The sequence below is a fragment of the Prinia subflava genome, chromosome 3, assembly GCF_021018805.1.
Source record: "Prinia subflava isolate CZ2003 ecotype Zambia chromosome 3, Cam_Psub_1.2, whole genome shotgun sequence".
NCBI classification, from domain to species: domain Eukaryota; kingdom Metazoa; phylum Chordata; class Aves; order Passeriformes; family Cisticolidae; genus Prinia; species Prinia subflava.
Genome location: NC_086249.1, coordinates 97,761,412 through 97,781,447, shown reverse-complemented (window position 1 = coordinate 97,781,447; position 20,036 = coordinate 97,761,412). Strand labels below are relative to the sequence as shown.

General features: G+C 36.1%; 1 protein-coding gene across 2 annotated transcripts in view; it reads left to right on the top strand.

Moving 5' to 3' along the window:
* Nucleotides 1-20,036, top strand: part of DMD (dystrophin) — a 978,378-nt gene that overhangs the window by 104,769 nt on the left and 853,573 nt on the right. For both annotated transcript variants that reach the window (XM_063392999.1, XM_063392994.1), the window contains exon 2: nucleotides 2,061-2,122. In XM_063392999.1, the coding sequence (XP_063249069.1) occupies nucleotides 2,061-2,122 (62 nt within the window). The remainder of the gene's footprint in view (nucleotides 1-2,060; nucleotides 2,123-20,036) is intronic.

Below are 20,036 nucleotides of genomic sequence, written 5' to 3'. Positions count from 1 at the left end.
AAGAAAACAAACAAACAAACCTAAAACAAGCAACCCACTCTGTTATTAATATGCTATTACCGCTGCCTGGGGTGGAAAAGCAGAAGTTTGAACAGTTTAAAGAGGTGTTTTGGCTCTTTCCTTTTCCCTGCTAAATATCACATAATATTGTTTGAACAGTTCGAAAAAGGTGATTGTGTCTCTTTTTCCTTTCTCTTGCTAAATGCTACATTATTCTTCAAACCCATTTGCATTTGGCAGTTTTATCAGAGATGATTAAACAGAAGCAGCTATTTATGTGTAATATTTTATAAGAAGTTGCTGAAGAAGTTTGTAATATAACATCAGATTGAATATTTATCTTCTACCAACAAAATGTATCTTTCTTCTCTCATCTTCTGTTTACTGCTCATGGCTAGAATGAAACAAAGCTCATATAATAAACAACTTACAGTCAGCACAGAGGGAAATGTTGCTTGTGGGGAAAAATAAAATTTTCAACAGTTTTAGCATCATGCATTACAAAAAACATGCATCTCCTTCATATGCTGTTGCTTTTAGATGAGTCTTTTAACTATTCAAGTATTACTTCCAGCCAAAGGGTGAAGCTGACAGCATTATTTGGGATAGATAGCAATAGAATTCTAGGAAGTTTGTTGTAGCAAATATTCATATGTATATTAGTGGCTGAGTGTATGTTTTCTATGGCAAGTTTCCAGTTGTACTAATGAGTTATCATTTATTTTTTCTCAAGTTCCTCTGAATTCAGTTAGAATACAACTCCGTCAAGTATGCAGTACTTCTTTATAATGCAATTGTGACTTTGTAAACTAGTGTTTTTTATGAGTGTATTGTATCTCTGAAACCAGAAAACATTCTGGTGAGAAAGGTATGTTTAAAGTGATGTTGAGTTGAGGTTTTCAGAATAAAAGATATATTTACATCCAAAAGATTTATCTTGTCTTGGATCCTCGGAAAGGTGGAGAGAGGGAAAGCAAAGTACATTATTAATGCCATGAATGTCTCTTCTAGCTTGTCTATACCTGCCTTTCAAATTTAGCTGAATCCATTAATGTTATTAATTGCTGAACATTTCAGAAGGGAATTTAATGTCCCTTTTTTTTTAAGAAGTGTAGAGAAATTTACTGCAAATCAAAAGGCTGCACTGAGTGAACTTTATTTTAGTATAAGCATTCTGCACCCTTTTCCACATATGCCCTTCAGTTCTAGTTGGGGTTGATTTTATTTTGCCAAGCAAAGAAATCTGTCCTTTGTATTTCAGGGCTGATGCCTAATAGATCTTTTTGAGCAAATGCTTACAAAGTTCTACTTTGAAATAATTTTTATCTTTCAACCTATATAAAATACAGCAGAATTGTACCTTTGTTTGTCCAGTTCCATTCAGTATCGAGGCTGTACTTATAACTTAGATACAGAAATCAAGGCCTGAGATAAATCATCTCCCTCTACAAAGATTTGATATTAAAGAATTGAAAAAGGATTTCATGTATGGCTGAACAAATATGTGTGTAGATTTTTTTTTTTTCCACTGGAGGAAAAATATATATTAGAATTTGTGGCAGGTAAATAGTTGTAAGTTAAGAAAGACATAAGGTACATCAGGGGCTTCCAGTGGAGAACTGTTGTCAGGGTCCAGAAGGTTTCACTTCCTCAAGCATTTGAGGAGGTGCATATAATGTTATTTCAAGTACTTTTCTACTGCAGAAGAGTTTCCTGATGCCAAAACCATCAGATGACATGTTTGGCATTTTCATTCCTATATGAAATTAAAAATTAGAATGGGATGTTTCAGATCCTACTGCAATGAGTTCTTTTCCAGAAGAAAAGAAACCACAGGATAGGTCAGCTGAAGTAGGGATATAGACCATGGCTATGAAAGGGGACCTGTAGACCTTTAAAAAGTGTTGATGCAATTGTCAAAGTATAGATCCAAACAAATTTCCTGCCTGTGTTGGAAGTATTATTAGTAGTTTGCAATGAACCAAACTGAAACATCAATCAATTATATTGCATTATTCTGATGAATAATTCTAATGAATTGCTTTTCTTTTCTCTGGCAGATGAACGGGAGGATGTTCAAAAGAAAACATTCACAAAATGGGTAAATGCACAGTTTGCTAAGGTAAGACATTTATTTATTGACCAAAATATCTTTTTATATATTTAAAAACAACAACAAAGAAACCTGATATTCCTACACTGAGGCTTAGTTTCCAAAATAACAGTTACAAGTCTCAGGCAGTTGACTGATTTATTAGAAAAATGTTCAAGCTCTATTTCTTTGATTTCAGCAGTGATTGAAATGTAAGAAGCTGTCCTTCTCTTAAAATGTTCTCTGCCTAAATTTACTTTGCCTTTTCTCAAACTAGTGATGCATCTCTATTACTCTTGATTGGGTTTCTTTGTTATGTTTCTAATATACAAAGGAGTTTCCTCTATTAGACTTGTCTGTTCTTGTTTCTAATTGCAATTGCATCTTCATAAAACTCGATGATTTGGAGAAGAGCAAGGTCAGAGATAAGAGGTGTGATTCAGTTAACAAATAATGAAAGTAAATTATAATATGTTTTGAAAGAGTAATTTTTTAGAATGGTAGATCATAAATGGAGTGGGGAAAAATAAGGCCAAATAAGTAATTTATTTAAAGCATGCCCTTCTGGCAATGTATAATGATCTTATCAGTAATACTCAGGAAAAATTCTGCTTGAGCTATTAATTTGCTGAAACTTTTTTTCTTTTCTTAAACTCCTGGAGGATAATGACTCAAATTTATTTGCCATTAATAATAAAACAAATCAATGCCATCATTTGTCATTTTACCAGGCAATAGACAGCAGTGAAACAGTAGCTGTGATGTATCTTCGGTTTAGTCTGGTTTTTGATTGTGTCCCATCTGATTCTATTCATTAAAAAAGCGGAGTAAGATAATCTGAATGCAGCCAAAATGTTGAAAAACACGCTCAGCAGTAGTTTGGCCCATCAGGGAGTCCCACAGGGCTTTTCCATGGTCTAGAATATTTTCTAATACTGTTTCACGTGATTTAGACAGCACACATTTGTGCTCAGCATCTTCACAGCAAAGATGCCCAGCAGTGTGGAGGGCTGCATCAGGATGAAATACTCTCATGAAGAATGCTGAATTACAAATCAACTGTGAAGTATCATGTTTAAGACAGCAGTAAAACATCTGCATACAGAAGGAGGGGATAGCTGGGCTGGCAACAATAAAGCAAAGGAAAGCTCTGGGAACTGTGCTGAATCATGAACAAAATGAATCTGCAACACGGTGCTATTGCAGACAAAAAAGGCAACTTTAATATGTTTCTGATAATGGAAGTGCTTCACAGAGAGTAAAAGATGTAATTATTTTCTTTTTCTTGGCAATAGTGAGATTTTAGCTTGAGTAATTTGTAATCTTGCTTTTTCATGTATGAATAAGTAGCCACAGCAACAATCATCTGATACAGTTTAATTTGAAATGTATTACCAGTTAGGCCTTTTTATGGTCATAGAAATAGTCGTGGAAAATGAAGAGTAACTGTTTTGCTTCTACAGCTAAAGAAAATGTAATGCTCCTAGAGCACTGTTTTCTCAGAAATGATTGTTTTATGGAATAGCAAAGCTGCAATTACTGAGGAAACTTGGACCAAGTCTGCAGAAGAATAACAAGAATTATGAAGGGCTTTGAAAATACCTATCAACCTGCTTTTAATGTTAGATTTGACTCGTACATCTGAATGATCTAGAGGCCTGTCCTCCAATTCTAGTTCTATTAAGTGTAGTTTAATTGTGTTTTAGCTACTTTTTACTTGAGTTTTATAACTGTATTTTTAGTTGCAGATGAAAATGCATTTGCAGACATATATTTGTAAAAGTCCTACTCTCCCTCTACTTCATTTGGGCTCTGAGAAAAGCTTCCTTAAATATTGTAATTCAAGTTGTTGTTTGCCTGAAGCATGACCTGGGTGTTTTGGGCAGGGTCTTCTTATTTCAGCTATCAAAAAACTATTGATCTTTAAATCTTGAAGAAATTCCTTCTTTCTGGGGTTTTTAGGACAGAAATACAGGAGGTTTTGCTGTATAGTCCCAGGACAGTGTTTCTCCCTCTTCTAACAGCTCGGAGAGGTGGCCTTCAAAACGTGAAACTGGATTTCCATGCAAAATCTACAATTTATCCCTCTTCTCCTGACCTGTTTGCAGTGTTCAAATCCATCTCTGTTTCTAGCTGTGGAATCGATTTCAGTTAGCAGGCTACTCTTGGTTAGTGATTTGTCATCATTGTCAGCTTTGTAAAAGTGCTAAATAAATTACTTTCATTGCAGAATTGTTTTTTTATTCAATCCTGTGTAGTTCTAGGGGTGCTGTCTGGAGTAGATTAGCCTACAGGGTTGGAATTAAGACAGAGAAATTTATTACATCATTCATTTCTCTTACTTGTGAAAAGTGAAATCCAGGTCACCAATCAACTGTAAAATATTTAGGGTTAAATGAAATTATGTTAGATAATTCTCACTAATCAACTGTCTTCCATATACAAATCCCCTATTCTTATACAGACAAAATAAAACTTACTTCTAAATATTCTAAATCTTCATTTGTTTTGGGTATATAGTGCATTTCTCCTCAAAGAGCTGCATTACTTTCCTAAAAATTCAGTGTCTAGAGCACCTGTGTCTCAGTGCATTTATCCTCAGACTAAGCTTTCAAACCACTTGGATTTGCAATTTGTTTCACATGACTTGTGATGTAAATAGAAATAAAAATAGTGCTTTTAAATGTGAGAAGCTGTAAAGAACTGAAAAAAGTAATTTTCTAATTCATGAGCGACTGGCATAACTTGAGAACTCACATATAATTTTTACCTGTGGGGGAAGAGAGTTGTCCTTCCTCTGGCCATGCCCACACTCATGATAGTTTTCTGTCTGAGATGTGCACAACCTAAAACCTCTGGAGTGTTACCAGGAAGTCTGTGGAAGAGTATCTAGGAAAAGATAGCAGAAATGTCAGCAATATTTCAATTGCTATGGGTTAGGCTGTGACTCTCTTCAGGCTTTTTTTTAGTAAGTTGAGTAGGGTGTTCTAAATCAAAAAAGTGGGGGAAATAAATTTTGCAGGTCCCTCTTACAGTTGCAGGTTTTCCTCTAATTCTTACTTCTTTTTCTAGCCAGAAAATGGGTTATGCAGAAAATCTGGGCCTTGAAAATTACAGTATGTGACTCATCTGTAAGAAAATTTGTACTCATCTGTAAAAGATTTAGTAGGAAAGGCCAAAAGTTAGCTTGCAATGTTTGTGAGATAAAATAGTAAATTTAAGGTATAAAAGGAATGGGAGAAGGTAATCCAAGAGACCTCTATTCTCCCTGTTGCAATCATAGACATGGAGTGTGGCTTTGATACCTTCTTGGTTTAACATCTAAATGGCATGCAATAAGTTGAAACTTAAAGCAAATTTTTAACTGTGGAACATCATTTAATATAATTTTATTCAGAAAGAAGATTTCTTTGACCTCAGGTGAACTTTATTTATAAAATAATAAGGTCCTGAAGGACATACATAATGATATTAATGGAAAGTATTATAACCTAGTTTTTAATAATAGAACTGTAATTAGAGCTCTCACTAGAGATAGGTCTGGTCCTGGGTATGACAGTTTTTGTTCAGATACCAACTTTTAAAATTTGATATAACTGAAATCCTGAACTATGTGTTTTTGGAGCATGCAGATCTGTCACAGTCCTGCAAGTGTAGCAGCTCTCAGCTGGGACTTGGTAACTGACACAACAATTACCTTAACTGTGCCTGTACCCCATTATAAATTATTTTATGCTACTTCACTGATTAAACATTTTGCCTCGTTCATTGCATAGTAGACTTCTAAGCAGAAAGTGCTTCTGAAGATAGAAATACTCTTTACTTGCATATAGGAAGGAGCTTGTATATGCCAATTAATTCTATAAGGAAAACATGAAAATTCCAACACAAAAAAAAAAAAAGGGTAAAAACATAAAAAAGCAACACCCAACCCTAAAAGGGAAAGAGTAAATTTCTTTTATGAAATGAATATTTTTTTTTTGTTCCTTCATTATAGAGAGTCTCAAATTACTGACAGTTTGAATGTCAGCAGTAGAAGTATCTGTTGTTAGTACACAGGAGGACATGAGCTAATAATTGTAAACTTTGGCAGCTTGAATGTTAGGGTATAGCCTTATGGCTAGCTTGAAGTCAAAGCTTAACATGTAAGTGGGTTTCATAAAAGAATGGTAGTTTGTGAAGGAGCTTTCAATGTTTCAATCCATGATATCAAATAACAACTGTTCATAAAATCACTTGCTAATTCAGGGATTTAAGCAGGTTTTCTATGTTTCTACTGCAAAAGAATAAGTTCCCTGACAGAAAAGTTCCCTGACACAGTGAAGGAAGACATTATATATGACAGTAGACTTTTCATGTAAACTCTGTAATTATTAATCTCCAGCTGGGTAGGAACCCAGGCTATTTTCTGGTGGCAGAAAATAAAGCATGCTAGGTTTGGGGAGGCAGATAAGTGGGTAATTTTTTTATGGTTTCTTTACCTCATGCTTGGATTTTCTTCTGTTTGTTATTGAAGAATTGGAATATGAAAATAGATAAAGGATACCAAATGTTACACTACTTAGCTTTACAGAAAACCAAGATCATTTGATAGTTCTCCTTTGTGTGGAGAATTGAAGTTGTGAAAAATGACACCTCTTATGAGCAGATGGAAACATTAAGGTGTAGTTATTTGCGTGGTGACTGTGGAATTAGATTCCATTCTTGTGTGATCATGTGAAGAAACACAATAGTGATGGAACCTGTGCCAAAGAAAGTAAGGTTGACAGCTTCATTTAAAATGTTTGTGGCTAGTAAATAACAGTCAGCAAAATTAAATACACCTTTTAGGAATGAAATTGTTTTGAATATCAACTAAATTGTTCAGTCAAGTGTTATATGCAGGGATAAAAGGGAACACACAAGAGGACATTGTTTACATCTTTAGTCAAACTGCACAGCAGTTCAAATAATTTATTTGCTCAGGGTTTGTACATGGCTTATATCATGAGAGGTGTGATGGTCTCAGTTTTTTTCACCTTCTTGAGCTTATGGACAACCTGAAATTATTCAAGACTCTTTAGTGGTCTCTTGTCATTGTAGATTAAGTGCCATCTGCATATCAGACAACAGGAGTGACTGGCACACATGAAGATTTTACTGGTCTTTTGAGGAAGTGTGTCAAATTGCTAAGGTCCAGAGAGACAGCACTGCCATAAGTCTGGCATCCAACAGAGGAATTTGCAGTGCTGTATTTGGTGACACACTGGCTCAGTTTTCCATGCTATCACTCACAGTGATTTCAAATTAAAATAAATTTTAAAAGTGACTCACAGAAAAGTGATTTCAGTGTGCAGACTCTGGGAGTAACTGGGTGAAGTTCTATGGAGAAAACATGAGTAGTCTCATTTGTCAACTTCATTTAAGATTTTGCTTCCATGGAAATGTTTTTACACCTGTGAATGATCTATGTCTTTACCATACTGCTGAACAACAATTAATAACCGAGAAGAGGAGCTGAAGGGAGGGATGGAGTTTGGCAAAAAATCACAAAAACCATTAAAATGTTCAATATTAGCTCTCTCCAAACTGCTTTCTTGACAGCTAACCTTTATGTCAAATGATGACAGCTGCTTAGATGAGTGGGTGACTTGTAGGAAAATTAGAATTAAATCCAGTACTTTGAGATTCTGATCAGTGTGCTCAGGCTGCACTGATGTCTGCTGGTATGTTGCATATTCTGAAATCAGAACAGTAATTGCATATGCACGTCTATGAGACCAGAAAAAATCCCTAATTGTTTCAGGTAATAAAAGCTATCAGTAGGGTGTGCTGGTGTTGTAGGATTTCAGGTTTAGAATTGAGTTCCAGAGAGTACATCAGTGCTGGCTTGGCAGAGCAAAACGTTAATGTCATTGTAGGCAAGTTCAGAGAAGTTCATTCAGATAGCTGTGGTGCTTTAGCCATTCAGAGAATTTGTGCCTGCACAAAAGCCTCTTGGAGAAACAAGATAAATAAAAGTTTGCTGAGCTCCAGGTTGCCATTAAATTATTAGAGTTCTGCTGAATTTCACCAGAAAGAAACTTGTGCTCTGTTCAACTAAGGAGCACTAATTTGGAGATACACATGCAGGAGGATCAAGTATCACATGTAATAACATTGATTCCAGGGCAAAATAAAGATGGACTGTTAGTAAAATGTTGAAATTGTGTCTGTGCTAAAACTTCTATCAGTTCTTTGAAGTTCACATGTTAAAAGTGAGTATAGTAGATGTTAGCTCAGGTCATTAATTAAACATGGATAATACCTTGTGAGCAGCCTCAGAATTTATTTTTTCTTTTGAAGGAAAACTCTTAGAAAACCTGCTAGACTTATAATTTTTAATAAATCTGAAAAAAACTTATTTACTGTTGGTTAGAGACCACGATTGATATTTATTCATCCTAAACACCTAATTACTCTGTTTGATGTCTGTTGCCAGCCTTTCTAAGTGCAACAGTAAAAGTGATGAGAAAGAACAGCTTCTTAACGTGGGAGCTCAATTATTTGCTACAGTGTGGCAAATAACCAGAACTCTCATTGAAGATTAATAGTTCTTAACTTTGAGTTGCAGCTCTGTGTGATCAACACTACCCCTGTTTTAAAATCCCAGGCTTTCGTGTGCCAGTAACCTTTTTATAATACATCTTGCAAAAACACACCAAAACCCCATCATGTCCATTCTGTATCATTAAAGAAAAAGCTTTTGAAACCAAATGATGTTTAAACCTGGTGTAGAAAAACACATCTGCATTGCTAAGTGTTAAGAAATTTTTATTCTTTTGGATATCTCCAGAATATATAAGGAAGTATCAGGTAATACACATGCTCAGAATTATTTGCATTGAGATATATATATATATAGATATATATATAGATATATATATAATAACCTATTAGTGCTCTATATTCTGCATCTTTTCTTATGATGCAGTTAAATGGGATTCTTGCTGTGCAAATATTTATTATGCTTCATTTAAATTTGCTTTGAAATGAAAAATAACTTAATTTTTTTTTCACTATACTTTTTAAGTAACGGCAATATTGCTGTTTATTTACTTAGAATTTCATTCTGGAACTTGTGCTATCTATTAATATATTTTTATAGATTTTTTGTATGGCCAAGTAAGTTATCATGCACAGAACATTCCTAAGAGTAGAAACAAGCACAGTTTAAAGGCAACAAAGATCCTCAAGCATTGAATTTTGTACATAGCATCAATACTGTATGCAAGCTTTGTTTTACTTACCTGTTGACTTTTTATATTTAGTTTAGAAGCAATTTTTTGCTTACTCTTGGTAGAATACTTAGGAAGTGTCTCCCTTAATAATCCATTTTTTTATTTATAAATATTTAATCTTGCCCAGTGTAGAGGCCTGAGCACTGGAGATAGAGATTTTCTGGCATCACTTACTGTGAGAGCGAGGAGCACCAGGAGCTGTGTGTAAGTGTCACAGTGCAGCATGACAAAACCAAAGCAGTGTTTAAGAGGGAAGGTTTCTCTTTTTTTCCTGTTCCTGATAACATCAGAAGTCTGAGCCTCACGAACCACTGTGGCTGTCACACAGCTGGGATCCTTTGCAAATTGTCAGTACAGGAAAGAACCCTTTCACTGAAAACCTTGAGAGGAGAAAAATTGTTTTTGATTCAGGTTCAAAGTCACAAAGATGGATGTTCGACATTAACAAAAAAGTGAATCAAAATGTCTCTATGTTGGTTGTAATTGCATTTTAGGGCTTTTTTAAAATTAATGTTCAAACATGAAGATTTTTTTCTTTGTGCCTGAAGGGAAGGGATTTTCTAATATTTCTCCTCCAGAACATTCTCCCATTACCAGGAGACTTTACATCTTTGTCTGTTGCAGGCTTTTTCCCCCCCAGAAAAATGTCTAAATGATTGCAATTTAACAAGACAGCCTTTGGAGAGCAGATTAATTTTCACTTTGATGATAAGTGAAACTTCTCCTTCCACCTCATTATCTCCAAATCTTTTGGTGGAACTGAGGCTGCTGGCTTTGTATCTCAAGACCTTTTTGTTGCAAGTGAGCCTGGCTTCTGTCTGCTCCCATGACTGTACAAACACTGATATGTTTCCTCTGCTTTGCCTTAGTGGGCATAAATTCAAAACTAGCTACAGTTCAGGAGCAGTTTTTCCATGGGGAAAATGGTCTCTTTCTCCAATGGAACTCTACCCATCACCAAGCCTGATCCCATTCCCTGGCTCTGGTGCCACAGACATGCTGCCAGGGAGTGCAGCAGCCCTTGGAGGAATTCCCCATTAGTCAGAGAGAATTAAAGCTGTCACTGCTGCAGTAGGACACTGAAAACTGTGAAGATATCCTCAATATCATCTGGTTTTTTGCATGTGCAGAGGTTACGTTACTTCTTCAAATCAAATTTTAAGGCTTCAAATGTTTTCCATGAGAATGACTCCCCTTCTAACACCTGTGCAAGTGTATTATCTGAAACAATGAGCATCTGCATGACAAAACACATTGACTGTTAGAAATGTCTGAGTGAATACAGACTACATTTTAGAGACTTTCAAGATGATGCAGTTTCACAGGCTTTCAATCTGGAATTTTTGAGTGAATTAGTAAAATTAGGAGGACTAAAATACATGCATTTTTATTATGTTAAAATTATTTGTCTTTGCATTCTTGTTTTTATAGACACTTGTAGAATAAAAAGAGCTTCCCTGAAATGTATCAGACATGCCAAGTGAGAGAAGTAATCATTACTGCTGGCAATAGAGGGCACTGGACTTTCATTTGTAATGTGTTTTACTAAGGGAAAAAATAATCATGTTTATTGAAATCTTTCACCTTTCCTCCCTTACACTTGGCCTTCCACCTCCTAGATTTCTGTTCAAATTCTCATCCTTTTTTTTGCTGCAGTTTAAGTAAAATAGATTAATCTAAATAAAATTGATCACTTGAAGTTATTATTGTATATGTATCTTGAGAGGGGAATAGGAACAAGCTAAATATAGCACTACGATATTGGTCTCAGTGGTGCATATGTCTAGCTTGTGAATTTGTAAACATTTACAAATTTGCATGATTGTTGCTGGCAGTAGACATCATCATTTCCGCGCTCAGAATTCATTACTATTACATCTAATCATCTTCAGAATCTCCAAATCAAAACTCTTCATGCAGACAAGTAAGACTTCAGTGGATTTGCATTATACTTCAGGACTTCAGAAATAAAACCAAGAGAAAAAAACAATTTTTGAGCTATTGTCCACATTTATGTGAATGTTATGGAAACTTAGTGATGCTCAAGCAAATAATATTGGCCATTCTCCCTATCTGAAAAAGATCAATCACATCTCTCAGGGTCAATAAAGACAGTAGAAGAGCAGGTGCAAGCTTGTACATTTAGGACTGGTGGATCTTTCTCTCTGGATCTTCCTGCATCACTTCAACAGATCCAGCATCTGTCCTTGTGTCCGTGTCACATCCTCTGAGTCAGTGAGGCTGAAAGCAAGGAGGAAACTTGTCACCAGCCCAGCTCCTCACCTGCACCCCTTGGGCGGCACCTCCAGTGGGCTCCTGCCCTCCCCTGCTGCTCTGCCTGAGACAGTGGGTGCAATTTGTGGCTCTCACTCATAAATCCTGTTTTTTTATAGTCCATCTTCGACATCAGGAAGTTTGGCAATTCCTCCCATGCGTTTAAATGTATAAAACATTTTTAAAAGTATGCCTTAGAGGCAACAAAACCGCCAGGCAACCCAAAGCAAAGAAAGCCCTTCAAACCACAAAGTATTTAGTTTTGGGCAGACCACATCAGTGTTACAGACTGCATTTTTGGGTGTGATGTATCAGTGTTGGTGATGATGATGTGACCCACCCCTGTCCAGTAAGCAGTTGCATTTTTGTGTATTACTTTTTTTATTAAGCTTTGTGGTATCTGTATTGTGTACAAAGACTTTCAGGCCTTTCAAAGGATCTGCTGATATTACAGCTGGATCAAATGCAACTTCTCATGATGGTAATTTCTTTAAACCGTTGCCTATGTTTTAGGTCCTACTTGGCATGAAGAAGAAATAACATTATGAAAGGTGGTCTTATTAAGAAACAATAATCTTATTTTAAAGGGTTGCAAATAACTGCATTTGCACAGGACCTTTCATATCTTCCCTTTACATAGGAAGTGGATCCATCAGATCTTGGGGGTGTTTCTGGACCAGCACTTCAAGAATATCTATGATTTTTATTGCTGCTTTCCTCCATTCTTTCTCTGATCTTAAGTTTCAGAGTCCTGAAGGGAAAAAAAATGATAGTTGCAATTATTTCTCAATAGCAGTGACAAAATTGACATAGACACCCTATTAGGTTTTTGCTTAGAGAATTATTAAAGCAGCTTTATTATTATTAAAGCTATTTTTTTAAAAATCCTTTTTTTCCCTGCTCTAGTACATCTTTTCTTTTCCCATGTTTTTGTATCCCAGTCGTATTAAATATTGATGCTCATATCACTGACTTTTCTAATACTTCCACTTTTTTCAGTGATCTACATGACAGGTGTTATTTCACAGAATAGCCATTTTTCTCTTCTATCAGCTTTTCATAGTGTGTGTGATTGATTTGCCAGTTTAAGCCCATCACATTTAATTCCTGCCAATATCAGCGTGAGAGCCTTTATTGCTGACTTTAAAACAGGATGCTTTTTGTGTGCCCAGGTACTTGGTGTTGGTTCTATTGAAACCAAGATTTTATGAGAAAAAAATGAAACGACTAATTCCTTCTGTTCAGTCTGGTAGAGTTTTAAATATATGTATATAAATAAGTTCCTATAAAATATACATATATTTATGTTTACTCTTTATCCGAAACTATTGGTAAAAATAAGATCCTTTACATTAAAAAAAAAAAAAAATCAACAAACCCTGACATAATTCCTTGAGAATAGTAATAATAAATTGTAATAAGTTGTAATACCATGTGGAATTCTGTTGAAAGCTGTAAGTATTGAACAAGACATGGGTAAACACTGCTCTAAAAAACAATTATTATTATTTTTTGGCCTAGTCTGGCTGCAGGATGAAACAACCTATGAGTTCTGTATATTCTATCTTATAACAGAGTTACTGAGTCCTCGATTGAAAAAAAAAAATTAAAAAAAGCAATTTTCAAATGTGTTGATTTTTTTTCCTTTTCTTTGTAGTCAAAAATCATATCTAAATTGGTGTTTTAAGTCAAGAACTGGTTTTCTCTGGGGAAAAAAAATCATCTAAAGGCCCATTTGGCATTTGGTACAAGGAAGTCAGCCATGAGACAAATAATGCAGTCAGGTATAAGCAACACAGTTTATCACACGGGTAGAAACAGGGTTCCATTATAGGATTGTATTAAATTACTGCATGAAACATTAAAAATCCCTGCTTTAAAAGATGGAGGGTTATCTTGCCACCCTGATGGCAATGACTGTAAAGTACTAAGGAAGTTCAGACAAAATACACTGAAAAATCTGTCACCTTCTCACAGAATTTTTAGATGCCATCGTTGCATAAGATACAGAACCTGAAGGGAGCCATTCTTAAAGCAGCTGGTCAGAGTACACAGAGGGAGGAAAAGCAAGTCCTGGTTCACTTATGGGCAGTGCACAGGGCTTGCAGACAGTAAGGTTTTCTGTAATTCTGACAAATATGCATGAAAAACTGGTGTCCTCATAGAACAAATCAAGACAAATTGAATCCAAATGATAATTTTTAAGGTCAGAACAGGAGCTTTGCTGAGAAGAAGATGAAGGAAGTCAAAATAAGAAGTGAATGCATGTATCAAGGTGTGTCACAATATGCAGTTTACCATCCCACCTCAAGCAGTTTACCTTGCTCCTAAATAGTAAAGCAGCATCCAAACAGTTCCTTACTGTATTTTTACCTATAGGAAAGACACAGTACATGTTTCTTTTGACATTTTTTTATCTTTTAATTTCTACTTAAAGCAGCAAGGAATTGAGTTGGTTTATGATCAGTACTGATTATTCATTTATTCACTCAGGATAAGTTAGTGTTTGTATTCTCACCTGGGTGCTTCTGTAGGAAATTATAGAATCATTAAGACTGAAAAAGCCCAACTTTTGACTGACCACCACCATGTCCACTAAACCATAGTACTTAGTGCCACATCCACTCATTCCCTGAACACTTCCAGGGATGGTGGGTCCACCACCGCCTTGGGCAGCTTGTTGCAATGCTTGACAACTCATTCAGTGAAAAAAGTTGCAGAGAGCAATAAAGTCTTCCCTGAGCCTCCTTTTCTCCAGGATGAACATCCCCAGCCCCCTCAGACCCTTCCTCAGCCCTCCTCTGGGCTCCAGCACCTCCATGTCTTTCCAGAACTGGATGTGAGACTTCAGCTGTGGCCTCACCAGTGTCAAGTACAGAGGGACCATCACTGCCCTGGTCCTGCTGACCTCACTACTTTTGAAATAGAAAATGTCAGATATTATTTTAGTATACTGTATTAAGAGAGTATACTATATTAAATCCTATAGTATACCATATGTATATTTATTATAGTATACCATGTTAAAAAAGTAAAGGTTAAGTGATGCATGTCCTAGCAGCAGTTAGAACTGAAAGACAGTGAAGTGAAGGGAAGTGAGAATTATATAAAAATATGCAAAGCAGGGAAAAACTGTCTCTAGAAAGTTGCAATTGAAGCAGTTAGTGAAGCATTTTTCCATAGGTCACAAGCAGGAAATATGTCAGGGATCTAGATGACAGCTGGCTGCTAGATGATCAGGTTGTAAAGGATGTGTGTTGCAGTGCAATAAAGCACTCTACCTTTAACTACTTTGCAGATAAGCAGATGGATTAATTGGTTAATAACTAATAAAAGCCTGGAGTTACTCTATCCTTTACCACATTGAACAATATTCCAGTTTTTCTCATAGATCTTACTACTAATGTTTTAATCATACAAAACATCCATCTTGCCTAATATGATGACTGCCTTCATAGTCATGGAAACACAAATCACACTTCCACACAGAACTGTTGTGCTGACCTGTTAGCACAGACCCACAGCATGTTCAGCCATCAGGGACAGTGAGAGGTGAGGGGTTCAGGGTCTCCCACGGGGCCCAACAATGGGATGAGGATGCTGGTGTGGGTGTTATTGGGGAATAGGTGATCCCAAGGTGCACTCTTAGCAAGCCAGACCGGGCTCTGCATTTGTAGCAGTTCACTTTGGAGGCTGTCACCAGCCATGATCTCCCCTCCAAATGATCTGCAACATCTAGTCCTTATTGTGATGATCTCTGGTTTAGGGATGCCATGGATCTCTCAATCATATATTTATTCTTTGATCCTCTTTTATTGAGTTGTCATTGGTTTTCACCAGACAGTGTGTTTCTGAAATAAAAAAAATCTCTTCAAAAGCCAACAGCAATTTTGTCCCTTGCCATCAAGCTCTGGTTTGCGTGGATGTCTGGGGCAAATTGGAAGATTCATAGAAATTTAGGCAATGGCTTACTAACTAAACTTTCTTCTTTCCTGTTTTACTTACTGCCAGGGAACCTAGGAAGCCTTCTGCATTAGTACTTTTCTTCACACAGTGTGATTCTGAACATCTCTCTTGATTTCAATGGCACTAGAAGTCACCTCTTATAATAGAAATAATGTTGCAGTAAGCAGCGGTTCAGAAGAGACTTAACTATAAAAGTATAAGCCATCAATTGTTTTGTAATCTGTGATTTCAACCTTGTAGCCAGAGGAGGATGCTAATATTGGTAATATTTTCAACTACTTTGTGTATTTCTCTTTCTGCCAGAAATGATTCAAATTACTAGACATGTGGATCCATCTGATATAATTGAGAAGAGTCAATGTAGTTTTCAAAGAAGCCATGCCTCATAATTGCATTGCTCCTTCAAAAGAATCTGTATGAATACATAAGTATGACTGAAACACAAAAGAAGTGTGCATCTGTAAATATTTTTTTCCTTTCAAACAGATGAAATGAGAAAGATCTTATGTTTCACAAAGCTGCTATAAGTCAAGAAACAAAAGGACGGAAATGAGGTCATTTTACACAACAGAGGGGAGCTGGCAGTGGGGTTGCATGCAAATTTCTGTTGAGCTGATGATGGTCGAGTAAAGGGATGTGGCAAAACTCCTGATGGTTCAGAATCATTCAGGTCAGATAGAACCAACCAAAAGCTTGAAGAGGGATTTCATCATACTGAATGGCAAGGTGATTGAATGACAGTTGATATTTAATATTTTTTTGCATAAAGAAAAAGATGCTTTAATAGGTAAAGCATATATTACATCTTCTTTTGTGCATATTGTATGCCCTGAATGAGACTTCACCACACAGAACTGTTTACAGTGACTCTCATATATTTCTCCATGAAGTTTAAAAAATGTTTGCCTTTTTTTTTTTTCATCCAGATCACATCAGCAAGAATTTAAGTCCATCCTGAATTTTCTGAACATTAAGGAACAGAACCTTTCTTAGAAAATTTCTAACCATAATTTCTTAGAAATTATGGCATTATTCAGAAGCACCATGTGATTTTACACTTGTGCTATCCTTATATTCTTTTGTTAAGGAGAGCAGGCCACTGTCAGAGTTGGATGAACCTAGAAGAGCCCTTGGTTTGCCCAGAATAGCAATTCTTATTTTACTCTCTTATAATAATTTCATGCTAATTATGCATTAGAATATTCAAGATTGTTTTTTCCAGGAAATGACAATCACTTCCCATAGTGAGATATTAATGGCACCACATTTAGAATAACATAAAAATGGCCCTCATAGGCCCAGAAATAGCAATCCAAAAGCTGGAGGCTATGCTGAGTCTCCATCTGTGGCAGAGGAATGAACGTACCCACCCAACACACTTGTGGGCTGTGAGGGAGTTCAGTGTGTTAGGAGGGAGGAGTAAGTGCAGAGCCCAGAGGACAGATAGATTTATCTCTACCAAATGTCCAGCTACCAAGGGCTGGGCCAGGAGCTGGTGTGTGGTGATTTATCTCCTTCAACTGGCCCAGCCCCAAAGCCACTTGTACACAACCTCATTTCTGGCAGTCTCCCCACTCTCTGATTCCAGCTCAAATATATGTGAAACCCATTGTCTCCTTCAGAGAGAGAGAATCTTCTTACTAAATATGCCCAAATTCTTGCTTAAAATCAATCAGTGGAGGGAAAAAAAAGAAAGAAGGTTGTAGGGAAATTACTTTCTGCATGAAAATGCACCAAACTCTTCTCCTTGAGAATCTGGAATGCTGAAGTTGTCTTTTTGAAATTAATTTTCTCATTTGCACATAAAAATCCTATGTGGAATGTGATTTAAAAGAAAAAAAAAAAAAAAGGTTGGCTATGAGACACTGTGACTTACATTTTGTTTGTTGTTACAGTAGATGCTTTTCATTAACACCTCACAAAATAATGGAAATACACTTGAAAACCTCCACATTTCAGAGCCCCAAGCTATATTGTGACCTTCTGTACCACACAAAGCTACTCAGTTCGTTTTCCCCATTAGCCAAAGGGAGGGAACTAGTGTTAAACAAGCTGTATTTTTAACATTATGTTTTTATAGTTGATTGAAGATGTATTCAGTTTGTGGATTGACGAGAAATGTATGTGTAGAAGGTCAACCAGCTTACAAATATCTTTTAAATCTTATGTTTCCCAGTTCTATAATTCTGTAAGCAAAATGACTTAATAGAAAAATGCATTCTATTTATGTCATTCCTTTCCCTCTAAGGAAGAAAAGTATTTAATAGCTCTCTACCCCCTTTCACTTAGCTGCAATATCCTCTTCAATTTATCTAGGTCACTTAGGTCCACTTACTATTTAGCTATTTTTAGCTTGCTGGTTGTCTCCTACTTTTGGAGAATTATCCAGTTGGCAATTAAATTTCGTGACACTTTTTCTTTCCCCCTCTCTGTAGACTGTGCGTCTTTGAGGTGTACTAGCACAAAGTAGTGTAGGTCAATCAAAGGTCCATATTTACAGCAATCTGTAATTTTTCTTGAGAATTTTTTCTTTAGTCAGGTTTTTTGTTTTGTTTATTTTCTGGAAGAGATCTTTGAGAGCACAGCATCTGATAAGGAGAAGTAAGCCTGTGAAATACAGGTACACAGGTTTCCCCTAGTGTACATTTAGACAAATTATTATGAACCTGTGTGTATGTATTTTATTTCTAACAACATGCCGCCTCCCTGCATGAGTTGCAAAGACAACTCTGCGCTCTCCAAGTGTGGACTTTGATGAATTGATCAGTGGGGCACAATTAAGAAACCTCTGAGCTTGGGTTGGTCGCAGTAAAGATGGAAATCAAAGCTGTGTGGCTTCTTCATGTGCAGTCGAGTCGTGAGGCACCATATGGCTCAACACAACCGTGCCACAGTTGCACTCCTGGAACGTGGGCTGGTTGTAACACCTTTTTCCAGTTGCATGGACAGACATCAAGCTTTGGTTGTGATTTTTGGATGTGGCTTTCAGTTCTGTGTGGAGCACGTGCTAGCACCCAGCCCTGAGTGTGTGACATTGCCTAGGCAAGCAGAAGTGAGCAAGCTGGTTCTCCTCAGATTTCCATACACAGGAACGGGGGAATTGGATGAATGTAATATTTTAGAGGGAATTGGATTTTCTGAAAGCTTATGATAACTACGGCAATATAAGGAAATTAGAGTAGGAATCTTCTCTTCTGCTACTAACTGCCAGTGAAGAATGCATTATTATGTAATTATCTAAATGTTTGTATTGCTAATGAATACACTGGTGGCAGAATATGATCTTATGCATCCATGAATTTGCCTTTAATTATAAACAGAAGGAATGTATGAGCAGTGTAATTTATTTTCTCTCTAAAAATGTTCCATAAATGTTAATACTTTCACTGGCATCACGTGCCTCATCTAAATGAAAAACTGTCATTCGTTGTTACATCTCTTATGTACAAATGATAGCGGGTCAATTTGTGAAAGTAATTGCAATTTTAACAATAGGTATATATGAAATTTTATACCATTTTAAAAGTTATACCATAATCTGAAATCACATTTGGAAAACATCAGAAGTGAAAGGATGCATTGCATATGTGGTTTACTCTGCAACTCTGATGTATGGGAGACCTATCTATAGATATACATATATATAAATATATGCATGTATATATGTGTGTATATATATATAAACTGTATATAAACCTCTCAAAATAAGCAGAAATCTGTGAAAAGTAGTCTCTGTGTTTACTAGTTTCTCCCATAACAATGTTAAATAACTTTTCTCTCCTCTGTAGAATCAATAAATTCCAGTGATCATAGCACAGATCACATTTTGGAAAGGAAAAGAGGATTATTTAGTATTTTGTTATGCTACAATTTGCTTTTAGTTGACGTATTCTGTTCTAAACAATTTTGAGATGTTTGATATACTTCAAGGTACAGAGCAGCTCATGAATGCTAAAATATAGTGGGTCACTGTTTCAAGCAATTGTTTCATATCACCTAATTATGTGAGCTGTAATATGGTAGAGAATAAATTTGGAATCTGATACCTGATGAAAAGTAATCCCATCATAGAAGGAGTCAGATTTTGTTATCCTATTTTAGGTTAAATATTCATAAAGATAATAAAGAACTGCAGCTACTGCAAGGAGGAAAAGGAAAACTTTGTAGGAGAAAAAGTGGAAAGCCAAGAAGACTATAACCAGATATAACTTGATTATAATACTGGTCCTGCAAGCGTTTGTAAGAGGTCTTTGCAGGTAATAAAAAAGGCAGAATACATGTAGTTTAGGATTTTAAAGTGTATTACAATATTTATTTGTATTTTTCTCTTTAATTCCATTAATTAGATCTCTCAGGTTGTTTTCTCTCTCACATGTGCAAATGCTTCTTAGTTATATTGATGACTTTTTCCTATGATGAGCCTGTATGTTGAGACCTGCAGTTCA